General features: G+C 38.8%; 3 protein-coding genes across 6 annotated transcripts in view; 1 reads left to right on the forward strand and 2 right to left on the reverse strand.

Moving 5' to 3' along the window:
- Positions 1-2,070, forward strand: part of LOC102223284 (tyrosine-protein phosphatase non-receptor type 22-like) — a 22,047-nt gene extending 19,977 nt beyond the window's left edge. The window contains exon 26 of the mRNA XM_023335798.1: positions 1,390-2,070. Coding sequence (XP_023191566.1) covers positions 1,390-1,451 — 62 coding nt within the window. The 3' untranslated portion in view covers positions 1,452-2,070. The remainder of the gene's footprint in view (positions 1-1,389) is intronic.
- On the reverse strand, positions 1,490-11,292 carry LOC102223544 (round spermatid basic protein 1-like). The gene is made up of 7 exons (XM_005798964.2): positions 10,677-11,292; positions 9,048-9,715; positions 6,663-6,800; positions 5,819-5,961; positions 5,552-5,719; positions 4,930-5,038; positions 1,490-4,853 (listed from the first exon to the last, which is right to left on the reverse strand). The coding sequence occupies exons 1-7, from the start codon at positions 11,275-11,277 to the stop codon at positions 4,329-4,331; spliced, it is 2,352 nt and encodes a 783-aa protein (XP_005799021.2). The 5' UTR covers positions 11,278-11,292; the 3' UTR covers positions 1,490-4,328.
- A 714-nt stretch (positions 11,293-12,006) lies between these two features.
- LOC102235697 (membrane-associated guanylate kinase, WW and PDZ domain-containing protein 3-like) overlaps positions 12,007-24,247 on the reverse strand; it is a 134,242-nt gene continuing 122,001 nt past the window's right edge. The window contains exons 15-22 of one of the 4 annotated variants that reach the window (XM_023335790.1): positions 23,307-23,522; positions 21,400-21,585; positions 21,197-21,290; positions 18,692-18,767; positions 18,466-18,603; positions 17,982-18,120; positions 17,642-17,714; positions 15,542-15,623 (exon numbers count right to left, since the gene is read on the reverse strand). In XM_023335790.1, the coding sequence (XP_023191558.1) occupies positions 17,662-17,714; positions 17,982-18,120; positions 18,466-18,603; positions 18,692-18,767; positions 21,197-21,290; positions 21,400-21,585; positions 23,307-23,522 (902 nt within the window). In that variant the 3' untranslated portion in view covers positions 15,542-15,623; positions 17,642-17,661. Of the gene's footprint in view, positions 15,624-17,621; positions 17,715-17,981; positions 18,121-18,465; positions 18,604-18,691; positions 18,768-21,196; positions 21,291-21,399; positions 21,586-23,306; positions 23,523-24,247 lie in introns of all 4 variants that reach the window. The other 3 variants (XM_023335786.1, XM_023335774.1, XM_023335778.1) reach the window with 3 other exon arrangements.

Below are 24,247 nucleotides of genomic sequence, written 5' to 3' on the forward strand. Positions count from 1 at the left end.
ACCACTAAATAAAATCCAGTACAGCAACTACCTTTAAGCAATAAGTAAGTAGAGTTCATCTGTGCAAATTATTTTCAGGTCACTGGATGAAAGTGGCCTATACAGATGAGACTATTTGGTCTCCAAGAGAAAAGCTATTTGAGAGGATAAGCAAACACCCTGAACGTACCTTCTCCATGTTGAAACATGCTGGTGGCAGAATCATGCTGTGGCGATTCAATTCTACTCAGGAATTTTTTTTTTCAGGGTTTCTGCAGGTTTGAACAACTCAGATTTAAGATTCCATTATGAATGGAATTTAAGACCTAAATAATGAAAAATGTACAAAATAAAATTGTACATTGTGTGGTTTGGCAAAAGAAGTGAGTCCATGGTTTAGATGAACATCATCCAGCCAACTGGCAATAAATTTGCACTTACCCATGATGGACATGAGAAAGCTTGCTAGCTATCTAGATTATTTTAGCAGCTAGTTACCGGTAGCCGCAACCACCTCAAGCCACAGAACGCAGTGATAATGTCTGCAGATGACAGAAAAGTCCTGTGAAGAAAATCAAAAAAACAATATACATGATTAAATAGTCCTACCACAACAAAATGTAAGATGAGTGATTAATGTATTAAAGGCAAACTTTATTTCATTTAAAAAGTACGTCATTCAAGGGCCTTATTTTAGATACATGAATTTTAAAGACATTTAATTTAAATCTCATAACTTACGTCATCCAAGAGTCGCTGTGGATGGTGATGTTGTGGGCTGCAAGGGTCTCCAGTAGCAGTTGGTCTCGCAGTGAATCTTCTGACTGGAGATTGTCAATCTCATGATCGTCATGACATGTTCCAAAAGTAGTATGCCCTGGATGAAACCATCATTTGATGGCAAGCACTGCTAATTCACCTCCTTTGCTTTTTAGAAGCTAATGTTGTTTGTCCACACTATTTAATTCCCATCCCTGTCAGGTTGTCACTGTAAATAACAACTTGTTCTTAATAGTTTACTGGTTAAAGGTTCAATAAAGTAGCCCAGTCAAAGTCCAGACCAAAAACAAACTGAGAACTTGTGGCAAGAATTAAAATTGATGCACATATGTGAAGTCAGTAGTTGTGCCCGAATGTATAATTTTACTTCCACTTCACAATTATGCAATACTTTATCTTTGTGTTTGTTGACCACATGAAATTTCCCCTACTTTCACCTCTTTATTTACTACATCATATCCTTTTGGCTCAATAAAGTCTGCTTTGAATTTGTATTAAGAATACACTGGAGTTTGGATTTGTGAAAAGGGAATCATAAAAAGCAGCTAATAGATTTAAAAATACTTTTGCCAGGTGATAAAACAAAACCATCACAAATCTAATTTCTGAAATCATCTTTACCTTCCACAGGATTTGGGAACCGTTTTGGAAAGCCAAAAGGTCCTCGGAGCTACCCGGAGAGCTGGATCTGAAGAGACTTGGTCTCAAAATGATACACTGCACTACTGAGTGACTTTGGGACAGAAGCAGGTTTATTACAAATTTGTCAAGAAAACATCCGACACAGCAGAAGAAGAGCAAAGAAAAGCCGAAACAGACGTTTCTGTGCAGCAGCACCTCCCATCAGGAAACACACAGGAAGGGCGAAGTCTTTGTGCAATTTATAAAGTAAAGCAAATTTTTAACTACTGAACAGTGCCTTCTATAAAACAAAAAGCAACATTGACTCAAGTGGGACTTTAAATATTCAGATATGAGAAACCGCTTGGAGTGAGTTTCTATAGGTCTAAGTTTTATTTTGTGCTCAAGGCAAAGCTGTTGCATGATGTTAGGACTAAATTTAAATGTCCATGTGTCTGAAGATTGTGATCGCATTTATGCTTTCAGTGTGAAACAAGAAAACGGGTATAACGAATCCTCATGAGCGCTGCACTTTGTCTTTCAAACAGAGCGGACTTTGCATCTTTCAGTGCTTCTTCGCCATATTATTTAAAAGCGATATGATAAAATGGTAATCCTGATAAATATTGAATGTTATGCATATGGATATGCTGCAACTGCACATTTATTTATTAAAAAATATCTCTTTGCATTCCAATTGTATTTTTCCCATTTAAGCATAATTGGATTATTTTACAAGGGTAAACAATGTATGCATCCTGTATCTTTCTGTCTGTAATTTATGATGCCGACAAGTTAGGGGAAAAAAACTAAATCTAAAAATCTTCAAGAAAGAAGAGCTACAAGAAGTCAAGACTATATGGAAGCCATAATAACATAGCAAAAAATCCATTCTGTGATTTAGAAAAGCCAAACTATTATGTGTAAAGTATTTGCTACCAGGTACTTATTTCCCATTTCAGTCATCAAAAAAATAGAAGCCTTCAGTGTTGAGTTCGGCTATTCATGCAAAAGGCACTAAGTAGCACGACTTCACTTCCTACCTTCTAAACATCATTCTGAAAACAAGAAACTGAAGACCTCAATCTCAATCCAATGTCTGGACGCTTTGGAACATAATTTCTAGCCTTCATCCTAGACATTCTTTCTAAAACTACCTAAAGTCATCACTTTACGAAGGATTTTGATGAAAAAAAACAATAAAACCATCACAACATTCACATAATCTCAGCTATCACAACGACATATTACACTCCATTTTCATTCTAAACATGAAAAATGACTGACTATTATTGCTAAGTGCAACTTTTGCAGCTCCTTTGTGATTAAAAGATACTTGAGATACCGGATCAGAAATCAGAATCTGCAGAAAATAAATATACAAAAGATATAAACAATCAAACGAGTTAACATTAATACAAAGTTTGAATTATGACTTTGTAAATACAAAGTCATAACTGGCAAAAAAGATTTAAGTGCCTTAAGTTTATTAACATAATTGCATTATGTTTTTCAAGGGGGAAATTAGTCCACTTCATAGTGGCTTCAGACGGCCTTCGGGATCTCAGAAAAAGTCATTTCAGTTTAAAGGCAAGTGTCACCCTACTGCAGACTGGATACACACCCACAAGTATCAAATCAGAAAACGTGGAACTTCATTTTAAAATTGAGAATCCTGTACGTCCTCCAGGATGTACAGCGCTGCTGTGAAGGATCATACCTCGGTAAACACTTCCTCCTTTTTTAGTCGCAACAAAGAAATTAATTCATGAACCTAATGAGACATTGTTCGCGCTTCCTCTTCTCTCAAAACAATTTTCCCCAAACATATTGAATTGCAGACAACAGAAAACCTTAATCTTCCCTCAGGTGCTTAACAACAAGTCAACATGTGCAATTTGGAGGTGTGAGCACTTCTCTGCAGCTTCATTGGCAGCTTTGCTCATACTAAAATTTATATGGATAGAGACTAATCATCACATGTTTTTATGTTTTAGTGTGAAGAACATGGTATAAGTTGCCTTTGGTGAGATCCTCTTTTTGTTGAAGCCAGAGTGGCGTCAGAATACCAAGCACATAGCTGCTGTGGTGTAAATGGTGTTTAAGAAGTTACTTTGTGTAATGCCTGCTCAGTGTGGCCAGGGTTAGGCTGGCTTGTGGTCAGTCCTGCTACAAAATCTTGGTTCAGTGACCAAGCACACCAGCAAGGGCCATGATGTGAATTTGTATCACACACCAGGGATATGCTACTACTGTTGCCATCAGGCTGCCAGTTCCCAGATATGCTGCCACCCTGATAATTAGCTACAACGGTCAAACCACTGACGTTTTGTACATGGTGCTTTAAACATTACTGGATTCTCTGAAGAATGGACATCCAATTTCTGGGGGATTTTCAATCTTACTTTGACGCAAAGTGACCCCAGCCAAGCTAAATTAACACCCTGCCCAATCTGCGCTGAGCTCACTGCACACAGCTGCCCATGTTTCCAAATCAATCGAATAAAAATACATAATCCAGGGCTTATTAAAGTGATCTTCATAAGTTTCAGGGGTCAAACATGATAAGATGGCAGGTTCATGCAGCTGAAGAAATTCTGTTAACGATAAAGAACACATCCAGGTTAGTGGGTGAATTAGTTTTCAAGAAACAAGTTCACCGTGAAATTAAAAAAAAAGCTTCTTTCACACAGCACGTGTGGCAATTTACAATATCAGTTTAAAAATAATAAGATTCTTTACATCCGATAACTAAATATATATATTATTCTGTCCCATTAAACAATAACAATACAGTAGGTTAAAAAAAAGAAGACAAAAACACACCATTATTGTGAGATAAAAAAGAATAATAATTTAAAAGCTTCCTGATTGACTCAGATGTCAAATTTAGTCTAAAATTTTAAATACTTCCTGCTATAGCTGGAAGAAAGAAGGGCTGGCTGGGATCATTTGGGGATCTCCGTGGTGTGGCTGTTAGCCTTTGGCAGCGAGGGCTCCTTCGAGGGCGTGCAGCCAGAGTGGACCGGGGTGGGGTAAAGGTGGGGGAGGTGAGTGGATTTGGTGGGCTGAGGAGGGGCCGGCTGAGGCTCCTTCGACGGCGTGGCCGGCCTCTGGAACTCGGGCTCCTCGGTTTTGGCCACCCCGCCATGGATGCTGTCCGGCTGGCGTCGTGAGCAAGGGGTGAGGGTGGAGTCTGGTCTGGCAGGGGAGGAAAAAGAGACTCGGCCTGATGTGGGGCTGAGATCTTTGGGCTGCTGTTGCTCCTCTGTGGCATCCGTGTCTTCGGCCGAGTGGTACTGTTTGAGGCGGATGTGCCAGGCCAGGCTGCAGACGGCTGACACCGTCTTGAACTGGTGGATGACGTTCCTGGGGATGAAGTAAATGTCGTCGTCGCAGAGCTGAGCACGGATGTAGCGGATGCCTTCCCTCCTCAGCTGATTCAGCTTGGCGTCATCCACCCACTGGACACACTTCACCAAGACACACGCACGTTATTAAACATATACAGAAAATAAGACCTTATTTTTAACTGGAATCTGAATTTACCTGAGAAACTGGGGGCTCATAAAGATCCAGCTGCAGCCTCTGGACAACCTCGTTAAAGTCCCCAGCATCAAAACACACCACATCCTTGGTAATCCGAGGGCGGTTATCCCTTTAAGAGATCCCATTAAACATAAACAAGTAAATAATCATGTTATATTGTGGTTTGAGAAATCAACTGCACTGCAATAACATCAATTCTTGCCAAGTATTTTTGTCTAGTTTGAAGGGAAAATATCTTAGTACATTTGAAATAAGACAAAACTAATTTACAAGTAGCTTTTCAGCAAGAAAAGCTAAGAATGAAGAAGAGAGTATTCTTTAAAAAAAATAATAGCTACACTGGCAGATTATTTCACTTATAATAAAACATTTTCCATGTTATATGTAAAGAAATCCGCCAGTAGAACTAGTACTTTTTTGAAAACCAATATTAAGAAATTATTTTCTTGAAACAAGCTCCAATATCTTGCTGAAAAGTTACTTGTAAGTTAGTTTTGACTCATTACAAGTGTACTAAAATATTTGTACAAAAAACTGGTTAAACATATTAGTTAAGATTAAGTGTTTCTGCAGTGTAGTTAACAAAGGTGAGGCAAATCTGATTATGCTCAAGGAAACGCACCCTTCTCCAAAGTGCACAGCCTTCAGGACCCCCACTGCAGCTGTGCTCTGCCAGTCGAAACTCTGACCTACATGATCAGCATGGGCTTTAGTCCGGTCTTCGAACAGGACCTCTCTGGGTTCACTGGCCCTCGGTAGGTAGTGCAGGTTTTTTATTTCATTCATAGATCTAAAAGAGTAAAATAAATAAATAGAAAAGCAGCAGATGAGCAGCCGTTTTTCCTTTCAGTTAGAGGTAGATGTCCAACTTTCTTGCATAAGCTCTTACCTGCGACGCTTAAATGGAGACTTGGGCATATCAGCCGTTGGAACCATTTGCTCTCCCGGTCGGACCCACATGATGGGTCCGTCGTCACTCTGAGAGCGACAGTCCAGCTTCAGACTGGAGAGGGTTCCCCAAGGCAGGGTCATCTACAAAACCATTCACAGATACAGACAATACATTTAAATGGGCATGATTCAAGGTAATTCCTGCAACTACAAGACAATATATGCCAGAATACTGAAACAATATTCAAGATCTAATGAAATTTGTTTCATAACTATCCTGAGCCCAATATACAATGAATTTATTGAAAATGACGGCATCAAAAGTACATTTTGAATAACATTTGCACAACATATAAATAACATTTAAAATATAGAATGTCTCCCTCTTCTGGCAGCTTGGGTTGTTGCAGACATTTTTTCCCTTCATGTTCATATTTTTCTGGAATGAAACTCATATGCATATTGTGAAGCCTTTGAGGCTTTTTTCCATTTTTCTTATTACAATTCAAGCACTTTTAGCCTGCATCATCTCTGTTTCTGCATATCTTCCAGCTGCCAATGACACTTTGGACATCCATATTTTCTTAATATGTTTCCAAAGCATGCATATATTCTTAATATGCATAAGTCAAAGCAAAAATCAAGATGAGATGAATGTAAATAATTTAGCTAAATAGCTTTTCTTTCTGTTTGTCTTAAAAATAAGATATTTTGACACTACAAACAACAGATTACATACTTTTTTTGCTTGCCTTGCTCTAAAATACTAATACACACACACACACACACACAATCTCTTACAGAAGCTATTGAAAGAGCAGGAAAATAAATCTCTCTCCCACCTTGAGAAATGGCGACTCCTCCAGCATGTCCAAGAACTCTGGGAAATAATCTCCGACTTCTTCATCCACGGCGCCGACCAGGCTGATCTGCCTCATGGGTCCGGCTCGGTACGTTCCAGAACAATACGTCCGGCTCACCTGGGGAAAGAAGTAAAGGAACCTTTAAGTGCTACAAGCCACTTATCTATAAGCTAAAATAATATTTTCTCAATTTGAATGATGAAAGCAATTAAGGGCCATAAAAATACAATACATTTTTTAAAGATTTATTGTAATTTTTTACTTTTGCTTTTTTTGTTTAACACAGTTGAACTGCATCCTGTAGAATGACAATACAGCAATCATTATTACTAACTTGAGTTTTCTCTTGATAATTCCATTTTTAGTACTGAATATATAATAAAAACACAGCTGTTCCATCAAGCAGATGGTATCAGAATGAATAAAACCATCCAGGCTTCACTGTCTTTTCCTTTTAGCAGAACAAAAACTGTCACAATTAGTCACCTGCCAGAAACGACAGGTTCTGCTCTAAAACCCTCCAGAAATCCACATTACTACTAATGGCTTTCTGATACGCCCACATTTACACACCAGTAATGTAGAGCACAGTGTGTGAATCCCATTAACCCATTCAGTTATTTGCACATGAGCTCCAGGTTGTTAAAACTGTGTAGAGCTACAGATAAAATGTTACATGCTGAACTCTAAGTGCTTAGCAAGTACAGCGGAAAATTGTCGCAATTGTAGATTAATGAAAAACATTCAAATGTGGCCACAAAGAAATACATTTCTACCAAAAAAGCCTCAATATTTCTACATTAATTTCACATATTTTCACATATTGGATGTGGAAAAGAAAAATTAAAGCCAACAATGCACAATGTTAAAACTAAGCTATTTTCGGACATTGCGAAGTCACAAATTTTCAAAGAAAAAAAAAAAAAACTCAGGAGTTTTTCTGAGGTTTTAAAGTCAGACATTTTCAGCCAAATACCAGAAATCCTCAGAGACTGAAATGCATCTGGATATTTTCCAAAGTTAAGTGGGGCCTCTGGGCTCTTTTCCTGTAACAGAGCAACTTGTCCTGGTGCAGAGTCGTCATCAGTACAATGATGAAAATCATTCCATCTTTAGCTTTATAATTTTTTACCTTTAACCATACAAATATACTATTTTGTTGACTTTCACAATTTTTAATTGATCTAGAAGTTTTGAAGTTTTTTACCAGGAATGTACTGCTTCCCAGCCATATCTAAAATTGTTTTTTAATCGTTAATGTCTAATAGTCATTGTGATATACCTATCCTAGTGTGTAAACTGGTACCTGCTGGCACATGTTTTCCATGCACTGCAGTCACAGCATAGAGGGAAATATTACACAGTGACATACAATCATCATCAGCCAGAGCTTACAGCCCTTACATACACAGAGGACTGATGGCAGATTGCTCCTTCTCATACTAGAAAGTAAACAAATGAGAAATGCTTGTACCTACTGCTGCTGTTTTTCTAAACAGAAAAGCAAAATTGTTTTGTTTTTATGCAAATGACAGCTGTCTTGCCTGTTGTTTTGCACTAACAATTTTTTTTTTGCATAAAATAAGAGTAATAAAACTAGTCAGAACGGGAGCAGAAGTTACTTCCAAATAAAACTTGCCAGAATTCAGGTTTTTCCAGTTGCATTTTTTTGTTATCATTCTGGTGAAGGACAAACCGACTGAGCTCACAACCAGGGTTTCTGCCGGTTTCACCATCTCAAATTTAAGACTTTTCAAGACCTTTTAAAGCCCATTTTGAATGGAATTTAATACCTAAATGTCGTAAGAAATGTACAAACTATGGAGTATTAGGGTAATGGCAAGAAAAAAATAAATAAATAAAATTACGAGAATAAAGTCATAACATTACTTTATTCTGGTAAAATTACATTATGTTAGTATCACATTGACTTTAGTCTCATATACATTTATTCTCTTAAGATGACTTTATTATGTTATTATAACTTTATTCTTGTGTTATTTTGACTTTATTTTCGTAATATTATGACTTTTTTCTTATAATTTTTAAAAAGTTTTTCTTAGGATGGCCCTAACACTCTGCCATACGATTAATTAGTCCTGTCAAGACAAAATTTAAGACCTATGATTAGCATATTGAAGACCAACTTACTTTATAAAAAACAACTTAAGACATTTTGAGGCCTTGATTTTAGACACATGAATTAAAGACTTTTTAAAGATCTGTGGACACCCTGAGGAGTTTATAAGGTGCTTTTCAATACACAACAGCACAGCCTACTGAGCACTAGGAGTGTTGGGTTGTTTAAATTTGAAGCCATGTTGTGTCGAGAACATTGCCTTTGTTTTCCCCTCCTCTACATACCTGAGAATGGAAGTTGCTTATAGTGGTGGTCTCAATGTCTTTCTTGCCCAGTATTTCCATTTTGACAGGTGTGTTGGGGAAGTTGAAGGCAAAGTAGTCCAGGAAGTCAGGCAGGTACGAAGCCGCGCCGTGGATCACAGTCAAGGCGTAGACCGCTGCACCTTTGGGCTTCTCGGCAAAGGTCAGCTCCAGGAACTCCCGGGAGAATCCCTCCATCTCAGCTGGACTGAGGCACGCCAACTCGTCGGCGTAAGCATGCAGCACAGATCCGCCTCCGTTGGGCTGCTTCTCCTCGTGAAGAAAGCGTCCATATCTGGTACCGGTCTGGAGGCAGGAGCTGCGGATGTAGTGGTCCTGATGCGAGAGGAAAGGAGCGCGGCCCATTTTGAGCGCTTGGAGGTAAGGTGGATAGTTGTCGGCAGGTTCTCTGCCAGGAAGCCGAGTGCTTTCTTGCTTTATTACGCCGGGCAGCGGAGCTTCAGGGTTAACAAGGACTGTGAGGTCAGCCCCAAGCCCAGCGCATACAGTCTGAACCGCTTTGGTGTGCAGATGTCGGACCTTCTTAGCACCCTGATCATCGTCACGATGCTTCTTCTTCTTTTTCTTCTTCTTCAGAAGATATTCCTCTAGTGTTAGAGACTTTCCATTTTCATTGTTGGGCATCAACTCTGAAAATACACAATTAAAAAAGTCAGACAAAATTAGAAAAGTGGAGAGAGTTATTTGTGTTGCTGAGAAATAAACTGGGTTTATCTCCAAAACAATAATCGACTTCAATCTCTCAATGCCATATTTTCTTAATATATAGCATCTCTACTACTTAATAATAAGATATATTGTTGTAAGTGATGTTTGTACATGGCATTTGTAATTCTGAGGTTAGAATGAAGTATAAATGTTTGTAAAGACAAGATACCACAACACAAACACAATATGCATTTCTGCCATTTTTAAAGACAAAATCAAAATCTATCAATCAATAACTCAAAGAAACTTTAATAGTGTATCACTCTTTCTGCAACTTTATGCTATGTAAACAGTTGCATAAGTTTGAAAACCTGTTAAAAAACAAACAGGTAAAGACATGTTCAAAAGAGGTTAGAAAGCCCCAAAATATCCAAATCTGTCAATGTATTAAACGGGATTAATGTAGAGAAAATACAATAATGTACAATCTAAAGAATAACTATAGAATGAAAACTAAAATGATTTAAATACAAAGGACAGACAATGGATACATAAATAAAATGATAATAAATCTAATATAAAAGCTGAATAAATAAGTTAAATAAAAGTTCGTAAACAATATATGTATAATAATTTATAATAAAATGAATAGAGCAAAAATAATGGTACTTAAATACAGCAAATGGCGGTAAACCAGTGCTTAGAGATTAAATTAAAACGACTAATTTAAAATTCATTGTTCATTCACTGAAAAGAAAGGCTAATTTTAAACAGTCAGCTAAGATGTTTAAAATGTAAGCACTACGATCCTTACTGAACTGGCCATATAATAAACTAGCTAGCTAAAATTATCCGTTTACAAGCTACTGTTGACATTTGTGATGTGATGATCTGGTGTCATTAAACGGCTTCCAGCCGTTAACACTCAAATAATAAGCTCACCTTTTTTCTTCTTCAGTTCAGGAAGCTTAACGTTGGCCTCCGAGTTTTCCTTCTTCAGCTTCAGCTTGTGCTCCTTCTCCCGGCGCTTGTCTTTGAGCTCCTGCGGCTGGGCCTTCACCACTTTGAGGGGCGTGAAAGTGAAGAGCGCAGGTGGCTGAGTGGGCACGGCTCGCTTCGGAGCTGGGAAAGCGGGCTGCAGGCTCTTCTTGGTGCCGTTGGTGAGACCGTGATGGTGGTGGCCGTGGAGGAGATGGTGGTGGTGGATGTGGAGAACGTGTTTATCCGGGCTGAAGTTCTGGGCTTTGGGGTTCTGCTGCAGCTGATGCGGTTGGTGGCTCCGGTTCTCGGCGTGCTGCTGCTGGTGGTTGTGGTGGTGATGGTGATGATGGAGCTTCACCTTTTTCGCCACTTTCTCAAATCTTTCTTTTTTGTCGGCTGACGGCGACAAATCCCTTTTCTTCTTCTTTTTCTTCTCTTTGATGAATCTGTCATAGTTGTCCCTTATCCGTTCGTCGTTCACTTTCGCACGGAGCAAGTCGACTTGAGCTGCCATCTTTGCACGTACAGTATGTTTAAAGGGCTCGGAGCTTCTACTGCGCATGCCCGCGACAATTTGTAGTTCTTATCCGAACAATTTGTAGTCAACTTAAACATTTTTGACGATGCTGCGCATGCGTTGTGGTTGCATTGTGGGTTTTGTAGTTCGCATTTGTCGCATGGCTTCTTGGGAGTTGTAGTTGAACTTGAGGTGACTGCGTGCGGCTCCGCACGCACTCTTCTCGCTCAGCTGACGTCATGGTTAATTTGATCACACCCACAAGAGGGAGTGCTTCCACGCGGCAGACGCTGAACCGTTAGTGAACATTTATCAGCAGAAAATTAAAATAAAGAAAACATACGGGTTAAATAAACGGTCAAGAACCGGTCAATAAACCGCCCCCCACAAAAAAGCAAGCAAACTAAATAAATAAATAAATGTAGTAATAATAATATTTTTTAAAAAAATAACAGTTGTGGTTACCCCAAACTGAAAAAGAATGTACATTTCAGAATTATACTGTGATTTTCCACGGAGCACAAAATGGGTTAATTATAGTAAAGAAAGTCAATGTGTCCGCAAGGACATGTTCAAAATAAGTGAAAGGTTTGTTTAGTCATCAGCATACCTGTCTTTTCTGTAGTCTTCTGTCTTTTCAAATGTCATCTTCTGTATTCTGCGGTACAATGTCTGTTGGTGTTGAAGATTGTGAAATTGAAATTGGATGTGTATGCTGTAAACGTTTTTACTAACATTGCCTGGTATGAGACAGAATGAAATACTTGAACTCTGTTATATTTAATCCGTAAACCTTTATTTATCAGTGCATGAACAGTATGCCATGATCAGTTTATTTATTTATTTTTTCACCCATTGCATAACATTTCCTCTCATCTCCCTTAAAAAAATAATGGAACAATTTACATAGATTTTTTTTTCTTCATGAAGGCATTTTTTTTATACAGGTGCTGTACAATTTATAAACATTTACAACTACAATGATGTCAAAACTATGACTTTTATATATGTTGGAGCAATGCAAGGCCACAGCATCAGACATGGTAAAGATATGAACAGTAAAAATGACAGTAGCCCATCATATCAACGTGAAAACAGACAATAAATTATTCAGCGGCCTCACAGACAAACATATGTTGCGTCTTCATATGCAGGTAGGGGGATGAGGGTTGGGGTTAAAGCTATGACTTGTTTGTGCAGAGCAGAGGTTGGAGCACTAGATGTCACTCTAGTCCACAGTAGGAATACCAAAACGCTACATTTTCTTTCTTGTTGGTGGAGCACAGTTGTTGTAGTCAATGCTTTCGTAATTTTTACATCGTTTAACACCAGACTAAATCCCATTTTGATCAGAACCTCCCATTAGACTACCAAAGAATCAGAGCAGAAGTTTTCACATTATGTAGATGTATCTGCAATCACAAACAAGCAGCTTTCATGTCAAAACTGAAGATTAGTTCGAATCTTTTAAGGGTCTGGTTTTGTGTATAAAACAACCTTGACAACCATGTTGGAAATACATGTTAAGATTTACACTTTGAGTTTAATATACAGTAAAATACAGCACCAGTCACAAAGATTGGCAGCATTGGTAAAAGATGTGTAAAAAGCCTTAAAATAAGTTTGTTTTTATTGCAGTGGAACAATCTTAATAAGACAATTGAAGAAGAAACATAAATTTTTAGGACATCTATTTTGTGAAGAAAAACATTTTATCTAACAAAATAATAGTTATGTGTACCCTTACAATTAGTTTAAAGATATATGTAAGCAGAGGTTGTTTTTTTTAAGTTGGTCTGTGTACATAGAAACATTTTAATAATTCACAATTTTTAGTTTCCTAGTGGTGTAAAGACAGAGTCACTTTTCTTGGACAAAAGCAAATTTCCTACTCACAGTGAGGAGGATGGCAGGGAAGTTGGTATGCAAAGGTTATCCTTGAAGCACTGCAGCAAAGAGTAAACTCTTGCTCAGATAAGAGTAAGGTTAAACTTTTTGGCAGCTAACACTTCAGGTGTGTTTCCTGTAAAATAAAGTGTAAAAATATGTAAAAAAACAAACAAAAAAACTCACTGTTTAGCATGGTGGAGGATATGTATGCTGTAGGCCAATTTCTCTTCCAAAGAAATTGGACAGAACATCATAATTATTATTTATATAATCGTAAAGATAATTATCTTAACAAGGGATGTACGTTTTTAAAATATTGGTCTGAAATGATACCTCTGCAATACAATATTCAAAGATTTCATGGCTTTTTGGACATCTTTACCAGGAGTGCCAATGCATGCATCTGGCATTATATATCAAACATTTGAACTAGGGTTGATGTTTTTTGTGCCTCTATTTATAATACAAATAGATATCAAAATGTTTTATGCAAATTAAAAAAGGAAAGTTTGCACTTTTACCAGTTGCAAGGCTCTGCTAATTTATTTATCCTAAATATGTTCAATATTTGAGTAATCACTTTGCTAAATATTAAAATTTTTCAGATGAAGTACATTAGATCCTAAAGGAATAAATAAAACACACATCGGCACAGTGCTGCTAACAGTGAACAACATGATGGATGACGCTGCTTATAGACCGTGAGATATCATGTAAAGTCTGAGGCTTTTAAAATGGGGATTTGTTTAAGCAATGATGTGTATCTACATGTTCGGCCTCCACCTAAGTGCACTCGACATGGACGCGTGTGTAGACTATCCTGTTTGCTTTAATTCTCACATTATTTTCACAACACAAGTACAAAAAAACCAAAAAAACATTAGATCTATAACCACAAGTATCTGGTCTGCTCATTGATGCATATAAAGCTTCATAGTGGTCCTCCCACCAACATGGGATTTATAACTTCACATGTTCGGATGCAGTCACACAAATCACAGCTTTCATCGGCTTCTCAAAATGAAAAGAAAAAAAAAGTTTGTCTAATTAGATCATTTGAAGAAAACTAAGGTCCCTTTTGGGACTATAACAGTGAATAAATCCTGCTCGGTTTAAAAGCTGTGAGTGCTTGAGTATGCTTGTAATCCTTCAAAAGTAAACACACACAAAAAACACAGATTCCTTCATGTGGCTCGGGTAGACAGGGTGAGCACTTCATTTGGACTCCTCCAAACTGATTCACAGTGAGTGCTATCAGGAGCAGCTTCCATTTAACCAGAGTCTCTGATTGGCACAGAATAGATTTCCTTCCAAAGACCCTGCTCACAACTCATCTGACGTGGCCGTGCAGCAGAGTCAAGTACAAATACTTGTTTTATGTCAGAGATCAGCAGGTTGGTGCAAACAATCTGAGGCAAACTGGGTGAGAAAAAAAAAACGACGAGACGTACGTATAAATGAGAAGGTATGTTGCTGGTTATATTTTGAGCCGATCTTTCCGACCCGTGTTCAGTTCTCGTAGGCCGAGCTTCGTCTTCATCCAGCCCTGGAGAGATTTCAGATGTCTGCATATGTGGAGTCCACGTGGGACTGGATCTTGGCTGAGCTGGGAACTTTCCACGGGCCGGGGGTGATGGGAGCCTTCTTGCTGGTGCTGGTCCCGTTGCAGTTGGGATCCTGGATGCTACTGCTGGAACCTCTAGGGTCCCTTCTGTTTGCTTGCTCGGCCGGCCCCTGATACTTGGCCTCTGGATATTCCTTTTCGGCTTTCTCTCTTCCACCCCTTTGGCTGGCAGTGGCAGGGTCGGCGTCCGACCCTGCCCTCTCCCTGTGGGATTTCTGCGCCATTGCCTCTTTCTCAGCTCGCTTTCCCTTCTTGTGATGATCGTCGGCCCCCCAGCTTTTGTCTCCACTCTCTGCAGCCCCTCTCTCCTGCCGGTAAGTTGCATCCTCCCCCTTATGTCTCCAGTCTCTCACTTCCCCCGCCGGCTGTTGTCCAGCTGGGCGTCTGGGGCTCTGAGGGTCTTCTGGGTTCCTTGAATGCAGGACAGGATCATGCTCCCTCTTGGGGCCCTTCCTTGGACTAGAGGAGCGCTGGTCTCGCTGCCCAGGAGTTTTTCTTTCCTTGCTCATGTCCTCCAGTGTTTTTTGGGGGCTCTGAGAATGCTCCACATTGTCCATTTGACCTTCTGTTACTTTCCTGGGACTGCCAGATTTGTAGTCGCTCTGCCCAGTTTTTCTAGGGCTAGTAGAACGCCTATGATTGTGAGTAGGGACCTGCTGTCCTCTTGATCGGTTAGCTTGTCTACCATGCTCTTGTCCAGCACCGGGGAAACCAGGCACTCTGTAATCCCCGGCTGATGGCTCATCAGGGGCAAATACTTTGGAGGAAGATGGTGACCATCCTGAGTTAGAGGACGGGGAAGCTGGAGATGACTGGTCATCGGATGCAGAGAGTCTGGGAAAGCTTGTCGTTGGAATGGTTACTTTGTCTTTTGTACCTGGAAAAAAATATAACAGATATAACAAATATAACAATAACAGATATTGAAAAACATTTCTGCTAAGCATCCACTGGATTTCAGTGGTTTAGACACCATTTCAAATGATCTCAAAACATTTTCCAACGTTAAAAGGTGACATTTATTCCATACAATTCAAACAAAAAACAAAAACCTCTGCAATAATCTAGAAAATAACAAGAAACACGGTGATGGTAGTTGCTTTCTTTAGCTGGAACTAAATGAATGAATGAGATTTGGCCCAAAACCTTTAGGAATCTGACAATTAGGTAAGATTTTACTTTTAAACATCGCAGTGAATACAAGCAAGCACCCAAAATCAACAATAGAAAGCTTCACCTGAAGAAAAAAAGGTTTGGAGTGGCCCAGACAAATCCAGAATTGAATTTGTTGGGTCACTATAAGAGAGACGTCTCCATAATCTTACAGATTTTTTGCAAGAGAGTGAGGTCAAATATTACCAAATCAAGATGTTGAAAGCTAATAAGGTTCTACCAACAGAGTCTGGGTGCTGCTTTTGATTTAACAACTTGTTAGCTTAAGGTTTTGCAATCATAAGCAATCACATATAGCAGAACTGAATAAATTAAATACCATTTAAGGTGGAAAAAGTTCCATTGTCTCTTTGGATATATAAAAACGTAAGCATTTTTCTAGGGGTGTCTAAACTTTTGAGAGCCACTCTGACACTACGCAGGATTTCAAACATCATGTAAAAACTAAAACCTCTTCATGTGCTGCAAAGTCAACAAAAATTAAGACAAATAAAAACATTATTCATTAGAAGCAGCATCACACTTTCTGCAATAAGCCTTTGCAATCTCCATCTAAATATTGGCCTAGCTTCAGATATGCATCAGCTGGAAGGGTGCTAGGGTTCAACTGGGACTGACGTTTCAATTTTCCACCGAGCTGATAAGAAGCGCACAGCCGTGGCTCTGAGCTGATATAGGCGGCAGAAAAATTCAAGAGAGGAACAAAAAAAATAAATAAATAAAGCAGAGCGATGGATCTACCGGCACTGAAATGAGCTTTTTGGATTTCTCGGAGCAGCAACTCATACGAATTATTTCTTCTTTTTGTCATTGAAATTAAAAGGCTGATGCCAGTGAATGCACACAGATCCTGTTATCACCTGTCACTCTTTGATCAATAACAGATTAAGAACTTTTCCACAGTTTTTTTCTTTTACAAAAGAGGACATGGTGTGTTCAGTGGCATTGTGGACACACATACATATAGTGCTTTGCAAATGTATTTATACCTCCTGACATGTTCACATTTGTTCATGTTATAACCACTAACTTTAATATATTTTTCCTTTGGACATTGGATTGGACAATGGATCCAGAATGGATCTGTGCAACTCTTCCAGAGTCACCATACTGACAGGTTAGGTGATTAATCAGGTGATTAATCAGGTTTGCATTTTTTTATATTCAAAGCATAAAATGTCATTTTATCACCTAACACTGGTTTAAACTTCTTCACAGATGACCCTGACCTGTCTGTTGTGTTCCTTTACTTTCACAATGCTGTTCATTCAAACAAACTTCTGAGGCCTTCAGAGAATAGCTGGCTTTTATTCAGGGGAGCTCTTTGTATTAACCAGCTAACTTCTGGCAGAATTTGTTCGCAGTGGATTTAATTTTGTTGTAGTATTATTATTACTTTTTTTCACAAGTGGAGCATTACAGCTTGTGAGCTGTAATGTTGCGCTTCTCCTTGGCAACAATTCAGTGCTACTCTGCTGCACAGGACACTTTAATGAAACCAACGGTTGTATCAGAGTAAAAGAGCGTGAATACATATGTACGCCACACATTTCAGATTTTTAGATCGTTGAAATATTAAAAACTGTGTATCATTTTCCTTTGCAAGTCTATCACACAAAATCACACTGACACTTAGAAACATTCAAGGGATGTCAATACAGCACTTGAAATCTGAGAGAAAATTAGAGGCAAAAAGTTTTACCAAGTTTATTAGAGACAGACCGAGAAAAGCAGTGAGGCCTTTAGTGATGTTCTGGTTTCATGTAGAAGCACAGGGTGGAAGAAGAGTTGGAACCTATTGGAGGAAGAGATAAAAAGGTAGAAACAGACAGCCGTGCCAGAGAGGAAACAGGGAGAAAGCAAGGAGGATAAACAGCACAACAGGCAGACTGAGTTAGAAGTTTTAGATGAGAATGGCAAGAGAGAAAGGTTAAAGAGAAGCCTGAAACTCATGCATGTGAATCAGGATGCACCTCCCTGCCAACCATATCGCTCTAATGTATGCCTGGTTAATATGCTGTTGATCTGATGTGTGTGCAGGCGGATGGATGCTGTGACTCACTGTGATCTGGGACGAGGCCTTGGCCGGGTCGGAGCAGCAGGTGAACCTTGTTGCCCCCTGCCTGGATCAGCTCGATGGCCCGAGTGTGTGTGATGCCCTGAGTGGCCTCGCCATTGATCTCCACAATCTGATCCCCAACCTGAAATTACAATAGTTTCAGTTTACAAGCATACTTCCCATGATGTCACTATAACCACAAGTTTATGATGATGGATAGATAGATGGATGGACGGATTGATGGATGGATAGTGGATGGAAAATGGCTGGATGGATGGAGATGGATTTACTCGTGAATGGATGGATAGATGGATAGACAAATAGATGACTGATGAATGGCTGGCCATATGAATGGATGGATGGATGGAAAATGGCTTGATGAATGCATATACAAAAGGATGGATGTCAGTGTGTTGTTTATTAGGATCAGCTTGTGGTATCACCTGGTTTATCAGGATGTCAGAGAGACATTATTAAACCAACTCACATGTATCCGTCCATCTTTAAGAGCAGGCCCCTCCTCGGCCAGGCGCAGGATGTACAGGCCCATGTTGTACTCCTTTCCTCCTCTCAGACTGAAGCCGAAGCCCCTCTGACTGCGCTCCAGCTCCACCACAAAGCAGCCCTGTAGTTCCAACCCAAGGAAGTGAGCTTTGTTACCTCAGGAACCTTGCAACAAAGCTGAATAGGTGCAATCCTAGCTCTAGTTTTACCTGTTTGGGTCCAGATGTGGCGATTGCTCCCATCTCGTTCGGTTGAAGAGAGTTCCTCATCTCAGACTCCGCGGCCCTACCACAGAGAAGACAGCAAACATGTTATAATGAGACACAAAACAGAAGAAATACTAGAAGACTAGATTAAAACAAGAAGTGGTGTTAATATCTACACACTTCCACGTTGTGATTACAGCAGTGTAGCCTCTCTCTGTTGCTTTCATTACAGCATGTACTGAGAACTATAAATCCTTCAAAGAGCTGTGTTGCTTTTACATTTCCGTGACAGATAACAGCGGCACGCTTTAATGCTTTGAAGAGCTCATTACAATGCCTTTGTGGGAACTTTGCTGCGTTGACACACCATCTGAAGAGCTGAGAAATTCTCTGTGCTGAGAAGAGTTTGCTCACTTCCGACTGCCAAGCTGAAGCCGACAGCCGCTGCTCATATCTGAGCCAAAGCCAAGGCATGCTCTGGTAATTAAAAAAGGGGTTAATGCAAAGTCCAAATGAAACCACTGAGAAAGGATTGAGGATTCTCGCACAGGTAATCTTGTTTGAAGAAAGTTCAAAAAGAAAGAAAGCCTGTTCATTAATCCTTCCCTGTTTGCTTCCTCTCTGTCCAAGGAGTGACCACTGGGGGATTCTCTGTGCTCTTTGGTAACAAGATGTGTGCAGACCACAGGAGATGATAATGAGCCCCATGGCAGTGCAGAAACAGACGAGAGTTGTGACTTTGGGAGGTAATTTGTGATTTCACGTGGAAGAACCGGCAGTGGACCGTCTAGTGTCTCATGTGGGTGTACAAATTTCTCTGATTCAAACACAGTGGCATGTTGTGAGAGAGATGATTTCTATGAAGCATCTTTTACATAGAAATATGAAAGATAAAGAAGCAGGAAACAGATGAACAGAAGTCTGGGAGCTTCTTTAGAACCTTTAATTGGATGTCTAAAAACAACACCTTTGCTTGAGTTTACAAAACGTTCTGCAGTGAAGGTAAGCCATCTTAATTAGCCCCAAGGTGCTTAAAACAAGATGTAGGTCACAAAACACCAAACTGTCAAAATAATACATTTACATTTGGAATGAGATGTATAAAAACAAGCATAATCGTTTTTCTCTGTCTGACATTAAACCAGATTAAAGCTCACTCTTCTGTTTTATTATGAAAACATAGTTTTACAAAATTATGTTTTAATTTTTATGCAAAAATATTACAAATTCTTTATACTTCCAGTTTTGTCTCAACTGCTTCCAAAAACAGCCAAAGTGCTTAAAAAAACTCCCAGCTGTTTTTTTGGCAATAATTTCATGTTTTATGGTGCCTGCAAAATTAGTCATTTCAAAAACCTTCCAATTGCTAAGTCACAATTGCTATCCGTTACCTAGCAACACAAGTGGAGCTCCAGCACGTTTGGTCAGCTGTTTGTACTGCTGTATGCGCTGTACAATGGCTGCTAGAAAATCTCCAATGGCTGCTAGAAAATGGCTTTGTTGCTGACATACCATCCAGAAACCACTTACTGCATTCTTGTTGGTTGTACACAAGGTTTTACTAATGCTTTTCAAAGATGTATGGTTGAAAAACTGTGCCATCTGTTTGCTGCCATTTTCACATGCAAATGTAAACATTGTATTGAGGGGCGTGGCCAGCAGCAACTCATTTTGGATTTTAAGTGCCATTTGAAATAAATTATTTGTACTATTTTACAATATAGTACAACATGTGACTAAGAACGTCTGCCAGACATTTCTAAGGATGGACAAGTGAATAGGTGGACTAATGAATAGATGGAACTTTGAGACAAGGGAATGAAGAATAAGTCTTAAAAAAGACTAATATTTTTCTATGCCTATACGTATCCCGACTTGGACAATACTTGAATAAAATTCCATACTTTTCCAGAAAGTATACTAAAGATATCTTATGTTTAGGAACAGTGTTGGTCAGAGAACTCTCCTCATGTTAAACAAAAATCTGAAATATTTTGTTCTCTATCCACTGTGCTCCTTTAAGGAACAGCTGTATTTGATCTCTTCCACTGTCTGGACTTGGGGCTTGTTTAAATGCTTGGTGAGGACACAAGACAAACGGCACGACAGCGACAAACAGAACGCCATGTCTTCCAGAAGCTTTAAGACAGTCAACTGGGACTTTTTATTCCTCTGTCTTACTCAGCAGCATTCTGTTTTCTTGGCTTTCCAAACTGGACTGTTCCTCTGAACTACAGCACAAAAGATTCAATCCTTGCTTAATTTGTCTAAAAATTAGAAAATGGCTGGGTTTAATCCACTTTACAGGAACTTTATGGTTTAATTTTAGAGTTGATGACATTTTTAGCAATTAGCGATGGCCAAACTCAAAATCAAAGAAAAAACATGACATATTTAAAATCTACTAGAAAATTTTATAAAAATTATAAGCACTTTGGAGATTTTTTTTGAAATATTTTTCTGTTCAAGCCGACTTAACCTATTGCATATCGCTGTGTGTTACTATACCTGTCTAGATGACTGGAAGGCTGTTGGCCCATGGCTCTATGTTGGACTGAAGGACTGTGCTTTACTGAATTTGTTCCAGATGGAGGAGCGCCGTCTGTAAGGACAGAGAAAGCATCGACAGTCCTGTTAGCCCATTAGAAAAAGAAAGAAGAAGGGACACCCTCCCAATTAGCCGGACAGAAGCCAGAGTGACGCCTGATTACCTTCTTCAGGGACGACAGTCAGCGTGACTGTGTTTCCGGCATCTTTTATGAGCTGAACGATGTCGTTGTGCGACAGCTCCATGATGGACTGGCCGTTGACAGCAGATATACGGTCCCCCACCTTCATGCGACCTATGCGGTCTGTGGGGCTCCCCTCGATAATACGACCGATTTTGTGCGGTATGACTGTCATAAAAAAAGATGAAAGGAAAAACTCTGACTTTTAGCATGTTTCTATAGCAGTGATTCAGTGGTACGCATCCTGATTCTACATCCAAAGGAATAGTTTGCTTACAATAAAATATGTCACAGAACAGCAATGTCTGATATTTCAATAAAGCTAAAGAGCTTTTTTCTCTGTGTTTTAAGAGTTCCACAAAAAAACTAATGAAGTCAGCTGTGGTTCTAGCGCTGTAATAACAAGGCTGTGTTTATTGGAATGAAGTTTATTGAAATCGAGCCACAAACGCATCCCTTTCAGAAGAAGTCAAATTAGGCAGCCTGTTCATCGAATGCACTATTCGTTATGACGTTTGCAGTCGAAGGTAAGCCCAGTGATGCTGCGATAAGCTGTTTCTTTTCTGGAATGCGTGACTGACAAAACTTTTATTGTCATTTACTTTGCATCATCTCTGTCCCAGTGCTTCTGTGTTTAACTCTCTTTTATGCATCACGGATAGAACTACTACTGCCATTACCTCTGGTTCTCTTTTCTGAATGGAATCATTAATAGAGTCATTTCTGAGTAATTATCATGTATTAAGGCTGCAACTAATAATTATTTTAGTAATTTGTTATTCTATCAATTATTCAGATGGTAAATCAATTAATCATAGAAATTTGACATATTCTGCAGATTTTTCATTTAATCACTTAAACATTTTTATACGATATTATAAATAAAAGATGCAAAAAAGGAAATGAATCAATTCCTTTTTTAAATAAGAAAATAAAAAATTGATTGGCTAGAATGCAATAACATTTGCATTTTAGGCAAATGTTCAACTGTATGTGCCTTCAGTATACAGTTGATCATTTGTAGCAAAGAATGCAACTGCAGCTAAAAAAAAACAAAACAAAAAAACGTCTTACTCTACCATGTGAAAATTTCATCCGTTTCTACTCAACTTAACATTAATGCCAGGTAGGGGTAATTTGATGATTATTTTTTGGTTTAAATGATTAATAATTTGATAAAAGATTTTTAAAAGGATTTTCAATTAGGTCCAGGTAGAACTATGCCACTAAAAGAGTTCTGGGATGAACATATTTACAAACAAAGGTGGGTTTTTTTTAACTTAAATGCAAAATGTACATATTTTTTGTAAAGTCTTGCCTTAATTATTGCTCTGATAATTATGTTCTTTCAGAAAATTGAGTTTGGTGGAGTCTGTATACTTCAATTAACGATTAATCAATTACTGAATTAGTTAATTATTCGACAATTGATTAATCACAATTAATCGTTTTTCTTTCCCATAGAAAGTATTCCCGGCTCAGTGATTTCATTATCAGCTGTTTCTCTTTTCTAGACAAAACTTCTGATTGATATATTGCTGCCATTAATTATGTATAGTCATAAATTTCCTAAAGACAGCACTACAGAATCACTGCGTCTGTGCTTCTTTTCTGTACAAAGCCGCAAACAGAGTTATTAATAATGTACATTGAAATGAATGCATTTGAAACAAACAGAATTTGAACTTAGAGTCTGTATAGATGGGGCTAAATTGGATTTTTGGCTCTTAATGTTGTTGTAAACTGCTGCTATAATACGAAACTTGAAGTAAATTCTTGAAACCCTCAAGCATATCCTGACCCATTGCTGTGCTGATTTGCATCAATTCTAAAATCTGATCTAGGAAAACAAAAATCATGCATGTGTCGTGTTTGTGTTTGCTCCACACCTCCAGGTGGGGGTTTGTTCTTTGATGTGAGGATAACAAAACCAAAGCCTTCATTGTCTTTCCGCTGCAGGGTAACATCAAAGCTCTCTGGTCTGGGGAGCTGAGCAGGCTGGACGGCGTTTGGCGCCTCAACGCGAGGCACTTTGGGAGAGCTGTTGACCAGAGCCGACGCCACCTGCTGAGGCTGCTGGCTGCTCTCTTCCTCTTCGTCAGCCTCTGAAGAATGACAAAACACAAACAAGACAATGTTTGTGTTTTGACTACAGGCTAGTCCGTACAGACCGGTTTAACAGAACATCAGGGCCATCCCGTCAATGAGTAATTGGCTGTATGGTATTTAAAATAAAATAAAATTGTAATAAATAAATGTACGTAAAAATGAGAGAAAATTAGTAACTGATTGTTTTGGTCACACATTCTCTAAAATAAATTATTGATATACAGCAACACAGGCGTATGAAATAGTCAAATGAAATAGAATTATATATTTTCTCATTTTATTTTCTAATCGTCTCATATTTTTCAAAAGAAATATTAATATATGTATTATATTCAGTTTTCTTTTTAATATCACATATATTGATATATTTTACAAACTTATGTAGGTGTTAAATATGTGCTTTTGGCGCTCAGGAGATTTATTGCTTCTCTTGAACAGAGAACAAATCTAAAGACATTGATATGTGAAAAAAAGAATGTGAGTCAGTCCCTTTTTGTTGAATGTTTGCTTCGTGATCTTTAACCAGCCTATTCATCTTTCTAAAACCCAGCAATAAAAGCAGAGAGTCCTCATGACAGATGCTTATTTTCTGCACAGTCATTAGAAAAAGTGCTCCTGCTAAGGATAAAGTGGCTATTTGCGGGTTTAAAACGGCCTTATTTCAGCAGGAGGTATGAGCTACTGCAAAAACACTTTCAGAAAGTACTTTGAGGTGTAAATC

This window comes from Xiphophorus maculatus, chromosome 1 (assembly GCF_002775205.1).
Source record: "Xiphophorus maculatus strain JP 163 A chromosome 1, X_maculatus-5.0-male, whole genome shotgun sequence".
Lineage (NCBI taxonomy): Eukaryota > Metazoa > Chordata > Actinopteri > Cyprinodontiformes > Poeciliidae > Xiphophorus > Xiphophorus maculatus.